Source organism: Otolemur garnettii, unplaced genomic scaffold, assembly GCF_000181295.1.
Source record: "Otolemur garnettii isolate 467f Iridium unplaced genomic scaffold, OtoGar3 scaffold00062, whole genome shotgun sequence".
Classification (NCBI taxonomy): Eukaryota; Metazoa; Chordata; class Mammalia; order Primates; family Galagidae; genus Otolemur; species Otolemur garnettii.
Window position 1 is genome coordinate 2,546,549 of NW_003852457.1, and position 10,744 is coordinate 2,557,292.

At 52.3% G+C, this 10,744-nt stretch overlaps 1 protein-coding gene across 1 annotated transcript in view; it reads left to right on the forward strand.

The window, feature by feature from the left end:
• The window catches only part of COL22A1 (collagen type XXII alpha 1 chain), a 249,321-nt gene that overhangs the window by 77,853 nt on the left and 160,724 nt on the right, over positions 1–10,744 (forward strand). Inside the window, exons 12-15 of the mRNA XM_023514966.1 lie at positions 1,427–1,480; positions 2,445–2,498; positions 3,574–3,627; positions 5,443–5,487. Of these exons, the coding sequence (XP_023370734.1) occupies positions 1,427–1,480; positions 2,445–2,498; positions 3,574–3,627; positions 5,443–5,487 (207 nt within the window). The remainder of the gene's footprint in view (positions 1–1,426; positions 1,481–2,444; positions 2,499–3,573; positions 3,628–5,442; positions 5,488–10,744) is intronic.

Genomic DNA, 10,744 nt, shown 5'->3' on the forward strand with positions numbered 1-10,744 from the left:
AGATGCTGGGGTACTCCAGCACTGCGGTTCCTGAGTAAGATGCTGGGGTACTCCAGCACTGCGGTTCCTGGCTGCAGACTGGGACTGGTCCATGGCCTGTGAGGAACTGGGCCACACAGCAGGAGCTGAGCAGCAAGCAAGTGAAGCTTTGTCTGTATTTACAGCCACTCCGCTGGTCACCACCTGAGCTCCCTCCTATCAGATCAGAGTCAGCATAGACTGATGAGAGCGTGAACCCCACTGTGAACAGTGCCTGTGAGAAATCTGGGCTGTGTGTCCCTTATGAGAATCTAGGCAAGGCCTAATGATCTAAGGTGGAGCTGAGGTGGTGATGTGAGCACTGGGGAGTGGCTACAAATACAGGATGGGACTGTCTGGTTGCAGGAAAACAAGCTGAGGGCTCCCACTGATTCTGCATCATGGTGAGGTGTATGATTATTTCACTCTATATTTCAATGTAATAATATTAGGAATCTACAATAAATGTAATATGCCTGTGTTATTCCCACCCCCACCCAGCCCTGGTCTGTGGAAAACTTTTCTTCCATGAAAGCCTTTTGTCAAAAAGGTTAGGGACCTCTGCCCTAGCACAGTGTTTCATAAACTTCCCATGGAGATCACCTATTTGCTCACTCACCGAAGAGCCAGCACCTTAACTTTACAGGTGGAAAAAGCCCAGAGGAAGGTGCTACCTTAAGGCTGGTGGGAGTGGAGGGGAGGCAGCAAGTCCCAGGATCTTCTGATTGGAATGGAGGTGGGGGACCCTGGAGGGCCCATTTCTAAGTCACCTCCCAGGTGCTCTCCGGAGATGTGTGTGGAGCAGAAGGGGGTGAGGCACGTGGCCCAGGAGTCCCCCTCCTGACGGATATATGTGTCTGTATGATTTGCTAGAATGAACTTTGTCCCAGCTAAAATTAAAAAGTAAATGAATAAGTACCCATCCTACTACCAGGAGTGATTTTGCCTCCTAGGGGACATCTGGCAATAAGTAAGACACTTGCTTGTCGCTGTTGGTGTCCACGGATGCTGCTGAAGTCTGGGGTGCTCTGTAGCACAGGCTCATCCAGCCTGAAGTCCTTGTGTGGAGGCTGAGAACCTTGCCCTGGCCCAACCCTTCTCTTCCCATGCTGTGCACGGCCCAGGACAGAGTTATGGGAGGGCGTGGCCCAGAGCTGCACATGCTCACTGTCAGGTGCGAGCAGGTCACCCGCGGATCTGGGGTGGAGCCTGGGACTCTGCATTTATTACCCTCCCCAAGTGCTGTGCAGGGTAGGCTAGAGGACCATGTTTCAGTAGCAAAGTCTTAGCCACAACTTCCTTCCCTTCCTGGGACTTTGTCCACAGCACTAGCATCCTGAGAGGCTAGGCAGCATTACACTTTCCCTTTATTAATTGCTTAATTGCTCTTCTTTTTCTCTGGTTCCAGGGCTCCCTGGGCCCACCCGGCCCCCCTGGGAGAGATGGCAGCAAAGGCATGCGAGTGAGTTCTGTTTCTACTGCACCAGGTGACACCTCCTGGTCAGAGCCCTTGTGTCCTCCAGGGTGGTGGCTGTTGCCAGGGCCAGGCCTTTGCTGGGGCTTATCTTTACCAGGATCTTCCCAGATCCCTGGAGATCAGCCAAGCAGTGTTAACAAGACCACCAGCAGCTGTTTCCAGCTGGGTATCTCCAGCCTGTCCCCAGGAGTGCTTTTCCCACTCAGCTGACCAGCAGGTCTGCATGGTGGTTTGCTCCCCCCATGCCTGGACTTGGAACTGGCCTCAGGGAAGTGAAGGGCTCAGTTTGTAGCTATAGGAGTCGGGTGGGCCCCAAGCAGTGCCCTATGCCCTGTGGCTTCTTATGTCACCCTGCACTCCAGCTCTGTACCCTACCTACCTCTGAGTTGGCACGTGCCCCACCAACCCGGGCAAAGAGTGATCTCAGCTCAATGGGCCAATCTGCTCTTCACCAAGAACCCAAACAGAAATTGTCCTGGCTTCTGGCCCCTTCACTGTTTCCAGCCGTGTGTGATCAGGCCTCTGCATGGGAGCCTGACCTGTGAGCACCCCACTAGTCCATAGTGGTAGCCCTTTGGGACAGGAGGTCTCAGGACCTGAGCCCAGGAGAGAGAAGGGAGTTCTGTGACCCTGAAGAACACTCCTCATACCCATCGGAGGGCACAAACACTTCTCCATGGAGACACCCATCACTGTGACTCCAATTCCCATGCTTTGTCCCTGCTTAATTATGTCGACCTCCAGTGACAGGAGCAAGCTGAGACCTTACCGGCTCCTTTGCTTGAGAGGGGGGCCTGGGCCCTCATCACTGGAGATTGGTCACCTTGTTTCTGGGACAAGTTCTGGGCCACAGGAAATGGTTGGCCCAGGTAGGTGGTTTCAGGGTGCTCTGATGTGCCTTGGCCCCTGTTGCACCAGGCCATGACCATGTGCTGTTTTGTGTGTCCAGGGCGAGCCAGGAGAGCTGGGAGAGCCGGGGCTGCCTGGCGAGGTGGGCATGCGGGTAAGTGTCCGGGGAACCTGAACTTCCGACATTCCCAGTGGCCTTAGGTGTAGTGGAGACACTCAGATGGCACCCTGCCTCCCCTTCTCACATGCCTGCGTGCACGTGTGTGTGTGTGTGTGTGTGTGTGTGTGTGTCTGTGTCTATCCATTCACACATGTGTGGCTTTTCCTAAATTCTCCTAAAAATGGGTCCTATCCTACTTGGCCCTTTGTGTTTGTCATCTAACAAGCACTGTAAACATCTTCCCCATCAGCAGATCGGCCCTGCTCATTCTCAGTGCACAGGGTTCCATGATAGGGGCCTGTTGCATTTGATGTGACTGTTCTCCTATCTGTGGCCCTGAAGATTATCTCTAATTTCATTTGTTTTCCACAAAATCAATGTAGCAAAACTGTGAATGTGTGTACGCACGTGTGCAGGGCCTGCGTGTGTGTCTCCTTGGGTACTGCACTTTGATATGTTTTTATTGCGGTAGGATGGTTCACACAGATTGATATATCACTGGCTGAAGAAATGTACATTTTTATCTTAGTAGGTTTTAATGGGCATTTACAAATGGGTTGTTCAAAGATTCCAGCCATTCACCGTCTAGGAGCAGAAAAGCCTCCAGGCTCTGCGCACCTGTCGGGCTCTTTGTTAGGTCTCGTGCAGGCTGTGCTGACCCTGTGGCGAAGTGTGAGGCAGGAGTCACAGGAGTCAGCTATCATGTCACAGACGCTGTGAACACATCTGGTCCAGACGGAGGACGGCTGAGGGACGCTGGGCAAGTGGAAATGGGAAATGCTGCATTTGGCCTCTTGACATCTGGGAGGCACATGCTGATGCCGAGAGTGTCCAGGGTGAACTAGGGCTCAGGCAGGCAGCAGGTGGCACGTGGTATGAACTCTCAGAAAGGAGGGAAGCAGAGGCCCGGAGGTGTCTGCTGGCGAGAGGCCATTGCAGCAGGGGCAGCCACTGGCTGGGTGAGGAGGGCAGGTCTTGTCCTGAAACGTGGTCAGTAGCTGAGCAGTATGTCCACACTTGCCTTTTCTCTCTGTCCCCAAACCACGTCACTGTGAATGCTCTTCTGCAGGGGCCCCAAGGACCACCTGGACTGCCTGGACCTCCCGGACACGTTGGAGCTCCTGTAAGTGAAGGTGCCAGCCTGGGCAGGGTCTGCCCTTCTCCAGGACTCGGGAACCAGGCTCCCTGGCAAGCTGCATCTAGCTCTTCAGGACCCGATGCTGCACCTGTCGATGCCAACCAAGTGTTGGCCTCTCTTCTCTTCGGCCAGAAATCCTTAGATGTTTCAGTACTTAGGAATTCCCTGGAGAACAGGTTTCAGGGCATATTATGTGAACTCATTTTCCAGATACTGAAGTGGGTTAGGTTCCAGAAAACTGTATTTTAATCAGTACTCTGGGAGTTTCTGACACTTTTTGTAAAGAAACCATTTTACCAACCTGTTCTGTTCTCTGCTTCTGGAAAAGGAATGAAGTCTGTTGAACTCCCAGCCCTGGAGCAGAGCCAGACATGGGACAGTGTGTTCAGTGTGTCATGTGACAGACAGGTGTTCAGTGTGTCCAGTGAATGAAAGGATGAATGAGCAGACATGGTCCATAAGGAGCAAAGGGGCCTGTTGGACATCTATCCTGTTCTTGATTCTTATTGCAAAAGATTTGAGATTATCTCCAAAGGAAAGGTGCAGTGTAAACAGTAATTTTCAGACAAAGCAGCTTACCTTGCTTCGGGGGCTTTCAGGTTCTCTGACCTCAGTGTATGGCCAGAATAGTTAGATGGAGTTGAAGTAGCAGGGATGTCCAACCTCCCTGCCAGCTGGGGTGGTCCCGCAGACCCCCTGCTCTCCAGGACAGGGTCTTGCCACTAAGGCCCTGTATGTTTCTCTGGTTCAAAAGTGCACGATTATTCCTGGGACCAACAAGCAGGGCAACATCTGCTGCCTTGAACGTCTCTTCTCTGTGAAAGGCGAGGAGTTCTCGTAGTCACATGGGACCTATTCCTGCCTTTCCACAGTGCCCTGCACCTGCTATTGGCCTGGCCCAGGAGGCACTGAGCATCTGTCAGCTAATGCTAACGGCTCCAGCATCTTGCTGTGACATTTGTGCATCTGGGAAGAGCAGGGACATTCTGCAGCTCAGTGTGGGGCAGTAGCCTTCAGGCAAAACCTCTGCAATATTCCTGGCTAAACAAGCGGTAGACATAGTCACTCACTAGGTCCTTTATTCATTCAGCAAATGTTTATCAGTGCCCACCATGTGGAGGCTATTATAGATTTGGGGGATACCAGATTGAAGAGATTGCCCTTCTAGACTTTGGGGATACCAGATTGAAGGGACTGACTCATGGGGCTTGCATTCTACTTGAGGAGGGAGGAATGTGTCATCCAGGGCTGAGTGCTGTCAAAGAGATAGTGTGGGGAGATGGGAGAGCGACCTTGGGTCCACGTCCTGGCTGACATTCCCACCATGTCTACACATAGAGAGGCCAGGCCCCAGCACGGGGGCTAGGACCTGCTGTAGAGGGAGGGGGATGGGTAAGTGGAGGTGAAGGACATAGGTTAAGGGAGTAGAGTCTCTGGGTCAATGTTGGGGCCCCTTCCCGGGATCCATGGGCATGAGTCATCCCAGGCCTCAGGTGACAGTGGGAAGTGACTCTACAGTCTAATTTCTGCCCTTGGCCAGGTGAGCTCAGGAGTAAGGTTGATTCCTGGTCTGTAGTTAGGAAGAGCTGGAGAGCCCAGGCCAGGGGCCAGGCCTCCTGAGCTCACCTCTCACTGAGCAAGTGGCCTGGCCCCGATGCCCCATCCCCACTGCCCCTGTCCACACGTGTGGCAGCCACTGTGTGTCACTGGACACTGAGGGGAGGCAGTGATTCTCACTGCACCTGTTCCCTGCATGCTCTGGTCTGCGCTGGTAGGTGACTGTTCTTTCTCTTCCTGCAGGGTCTTCAAGGAGAACGAGGTGAAAAGGGGACTCACGGAGAAAAGGTATTTATGGTCCATGCTCATTGAGCAAAATGACTTTCCATAGACAAGAGGGGAGGGTGCCAGGGCCCATCTACCATATGTGTGTTTTGTGTGTGTGTGTACACATTTGCATGCATGTGTGTGTAGCAGGCAAAAGCCGGTGCAGACAGTGTGTTCATTTCCCACTGCACTGAGAAGGCCAAGGCCTTGGTACCTGGTACCAAAGCATTGGCGTCCTTTCTGCCAAGGCAGAGGTGAGAGTTTCCAGACAGGATGGGCTTTGCAGGAGCCCTGGACTAGAGCACTGAAGATCCCAGTTACTGCCACAGAGAACCCATCTCCCTCACCAGGCAAGTTCATGACTTCTCTGCTGTCAAACAAAAGAGTGGGTTACTGGTGACAGAGGTGACATTGGTGCCTGGCATCTGAGTCTCATTCAGAAAATTCTGTAAACTGGCCAGTGCTCTCACCCTCAGTGACCATATCTGGGAGGTCCTGGTCAGTGTTCCTTCATCACCACGCAGTCAGGTGACAGTGAACGAATTCTCAGGTCAGATTCTGCCCTGTGTGCTGATGCCGTGGGCTGCTCAGGCTTCAGCTGTGTGGGAACCAAGCCCTGCAAACCCCACCCAGCTCCCGCTTCCCCGTGTTGGGTGCTGCCAGGTCCTCTGTCCTCTCTTCCAAGCCTGTTCACTCCTGAGCTCTTCACCATCTGGGGCAAAGTGTCCCCATAACTGGAGCTGGGCCCTGTTGCCCAAAGTATCACGTACTGATACATCCCAGGCATGTTATCAGAGGTGACCACGGTCTGTCTTCTTATGGTACATATTTCTCCAGTTTTATGGCAATTTATTTTTCTTTGTTAATTTATTTTCATTTCAATAGTTTTGAAAAATAGTGAAAAACAGCCTGTAATCCTACCATGCTGATACCCCAGCGAGCACTCTGGGACATTTTCTATAGGCCGTAAAGGTCTGATGTCATCTTACACAACCACACGGAATATATTCACCTGCGTCTCCTGTTTGTCTTTCCAATGTGCTACGCTTTCTCCACCTGGCTGCAGAGTTTTTAGAACTTACTTTAAATGACCACACAATGTTCTGTTGGGTAAATGGACCATAATTCATGTGCCCAGTCCCTTGGTAGTGATCAGTTAGGGTTGTTGCCAGTTTTTCAATATTAAAAATGATGTTTTGGTAGACTTTTTTAAACCTATAGCCTTATTTATTTATTTATTTTTGTCAAATTTATGATGATTTCCTTGGGCTGCTTTCCCAGAAGTGAAATTGCTGGTTGGAGAAGCGAAGCTGTGTGTGGCACCGGCAGCACATGGCCATGCCGCGCTCCAAGGAGCTCTTTGTAATTACGGGGGGCAGGGATTAGCATCGCGCCCCAGCTCAGGCTCCAAAACATGGTTTTTGTTTGCTTTGAATATTAAATTTTAATCATTTCAACTTTAATAAGCAAAACCCTTAGCCCCTGGCCATTAAAATTTGCATTTCTTGGTTCTTTAGAGAGTTTTAACAAATTTCCATAGATCTGTTTACCAGTCACATCTCTCTCTGTGGGCCCTTGTGCAGTGAGGGCTGGAAAGTAGCATTTTTAATACCTGCAGATCTGGGCACATGGAGGCAGGGCTGGTGATCAAGGGAGTGAGGGTCTAATTAACGTCTCCTATGCATGGGTGAGCAAAGTCTGGAGACCTGGCCCTACAGCAGGGCTGGGCTGTAGGGGGAGGGGTAAGTGGAGGCTGCATGTCCCAGGTGCTGTGACCCTGTGGTTTGCTCTGCAGGATTCAGGCTGAGGGTCTAGCACGTTGGGTCCACATACTGACTGTCCCCTGAGAGTACAGTTGAGGTGCCCAGGCCTCCAGGCATTCAGTGTCCTCTCAGCTCCCACCAGGTGCCTGTTTCAGGCCAGGTCTAGTGTAGACTGAGGCACAGGCCCTGTCACCAAGGTCTCAAGAGTTTGGTGGGCAAGACTGCCAGACTGGTGTTTAGGAAGCTGGTTGAGACATGGCTTCAGGTAGATAGGCTTAGTATAGAGCCAGGCACAGAAGTGGTCCCAACAGGTATTTGCTAAATCAATACACGAATTAGAGTATTGGTGGGCTTGGAATAGACATCGTCGGCTCAGAAGTGTCACATGGTGGAGCCAGGGTGACTGTCCACTCCTAAGACCCCCATCTTCACCCTCCCAGGGAGACTAGGCTGCCCCCAGACTTCCAGGTGAAAGCTGGGTGCCCTTACTGGGTGAGCACAGTGTCATAATTGGGCAGGTAGGGACTCCCTGAAGACAGAGGCCATGCTTCATCCATCCCCATGTGCTGAGGCCACATCAGGGACCTGAGCACGGCAGGTGTCACCACATGCTTCTGCTTTAACTGGTGAGTTGCTGACATGGAGTCTGCCAGTGCAGCATGTGACTCATTCATCCGGGAGTGACCCTGCGTGCCAGACCCTGGGGTGGGGGGGTGGGGTGAGCAGCATCTCAGTCTGAGGGAGGAGGTGATCTTCCAGGAGTGACCCTGCATGCCAGACCCAGGGTGGGGGGGTGAGCAGCATCTCAGTCTGAGGGAGGAGGTGATCTTCCAGGAGTGACCCTGCGTGCCAGACCCGGGGAGGGGGATGGGGGGTGAGCAGCATCTCAGTCCGAGGGAGGAGGTGATCTTCCAGGAGTGACCCTGCGTGCCAGACCCGGGGTGGGGGGTGAGCAGCATCTCAGTCTGAGGGAGGAGGTGCTCTTCCAGGAGTGACCCTGCGTGCCAGACCCTGGGGAGGGGGATGGGGTGTGAGCAGCATCTCAGTCCGAGGGAGGAGGTGAGATGTGTGAAGTGCAGGGGGGAGGGAGTTTGCACGCGGTGGGAGAGGAAGAGCTCAGGGGTCACTGGGTTCCAGAGGAAGGAGGAGCCAGTCTGGACCAGGCTGGGGCGGGGCAGGAGGTGCAGAGCCTTCCTGGGGTCTTCTGGAGTTGGGGTGCTATGGCATGTTACCTGTGTTACCTCACAAATTCTGATAAAAAAGCAAACAAATGAAAGGCAAGCAAAGTGCTTTGAGTAATTCTGTTGGACACATCATGGTTGAGAGGGGTTGAAGCGCCGTCAGAGGCCGTGGGATGATCCCGGGAAAAGCAGAACCGGTCTGGTCCCTGCAGGCTGTGCTGTGCTGTCTTCCAACTTGGGTGGCAGAGACTGGAAAGTGTTGCTTCCTGCTATAAGGCCCAGTGTGGGCCCAGCCAGAGGCAGGCCAGGTCAATAGCAGCTCAGATGAAGGTGACTGCAGCTGTGGCAGGGAGGAAGGGGACCCCAGTGGTGCCACACAGCAGGGCGAGGACTCAGGACTTGGGAGTCCACGGGAGCCTCAGGGAGACGGGGCAAGCACCCCACGTGTCTCTCTTCTACACTACGTGTGTGTACCAACATCAGGTTTAAAGAATCATTCCAAATTGCATATAAAATCAGCACATTGTACCCCACAAATGCATTAATGTACACAGTTATGATTTAATAATAATAAAAGTATTTCCTGTAATATTATATCCCAAGTGCTCATAATGATGTCATGATGTTCTTTTAATACTGTCATGATATTCTTTTGAGATAATATGTATTTTGTTTAATGAATCTACAATTTAGATTTTTAATAAATAATGCTTCAGTGAGGAAAGAAAGAAAGAATCATCCAGAACAGGAAGACCTGGAAGAGAGGCATGGCTTTTGGTGGAGCGAGTACGCCCTCTGCTGTTGGCAATGTGGAACCGCAGCAGTGGATGTGGCTGGGATAGCGCCCATGTGTCCCTGGCAGGGGACAGGACTCTGATCCTCCCTTTGCTGCTGTCCAAACAGGGGAACAAGGGATGCACTTAGGCGCCTACACACAATTTAGGGAAAAATACGTACTACAATTGTTGTGCATTTTAAATAAGATAGTGCCTATTTCAACAGCTGGTTCTCAGAACTGAGTTTATGTCCCTTTAATGTGTGTAAATATGTACTTGTCCTTTGGTTAAGGGACACGAGAATCATGGATCTTAGCATTCCTGCCTTTTTTCCCTCATGTCTCACCCCGTATTGCAACTCAGTGAGGCCATGGAGACCCAGAGTGGGTGAGCTCTCTCCCCAGGGCAGCTGGTTGTCCAGAGAGTTGGGGTTACAGCCAGGTCTTTTTCTCCACCCTGGCCCCGCTCCTGTCCCATTTGTGCCCCAGCACACCCCTCCAAGCCATTCCCCCTTTGACCGACCTCCCACCCGGTCCCATACACTTGTTTCCCTTCACTAATTCTCACGTGTGCTTTCCACGCTGGTGCTGCTGTGGGTGTTCTAGGTAGATTAGTTCCCTTGCCCTCCCAGCAGCTTGACCAGGTACATATTATGCTTCCTATTTGTAGGCAGGGAAACTGAGTCACAGAGCTGCTGAGGACTTGGTCTAAGATCCACAGCTTGAGCATGGGGAAGCTGGGGATGAGCCTGGCACCTGCCTCACTGCCGCCCTGCGGGCCCCTTCACCACCAGCTGTGCGTTTCACTCTCAGTCTGCACCAGCTGAGCCCTCTTCACAGCTGTGCTGCAGTGGCTGGCGTGGAGGCGGCAGAGTCCAGGTGACAGCAGCCTTTCCATGCACAGCCCTTGTGGGGGGCGCGGGGAGCAGGCTCCCAGGGCAGCTCTGCCCATCTTGCCCTCCTCCTCCATTCCCCATCCAGGAGCTATTGGGGCATTTCAGTTTGAGACCCAGCTCTGCGTCCTGCTCCTCTCCTCTCCTCTCTTCTCTCCTCTCCTCTCTCCTCTCCTCTTATCTCTCTCCCTAACCCTGGGTCTTTCTGTCATTCAAACTGTCTTGTCTGTTTCTTTCTGTCCCTGTCTAACTCTTTCTCTGTCCCTGTCTAACTGTCTCTCTGTCCCTGTCTAACTGTCTTTCTGTCCCTGTCTAACTGTCTCTCTGTCCCTGTCTAACTGTCTCTCTGTCCCTGTCTAACTGTCTGTCTGTCCCTGTCTAACTGTCTCTCTTTGCCTCTATGTCTCCCTGTCTCTGTATCTCCCTGTCTGTCCCTGTCCCTGTCTCACCCTGATTCTTTATCTCTGTATTTCTCTGTCTTTATCTCTCCCTGTCTATCTCACTCTCTCTCTCTGACTCTCCTTCTCTCTCTGTCTCTTTCCCTGCCTCTCGTTCTCTTTGTCTCTCCCTAAGTCTCCTTGCTTCTCTGTCCCTGTCTCCCTGTCTCTATCTCTGGCTCTCTCTCTCCCTGTCTCCCTGTCTCTATCTCTGGCTCTCTCTCTCCCT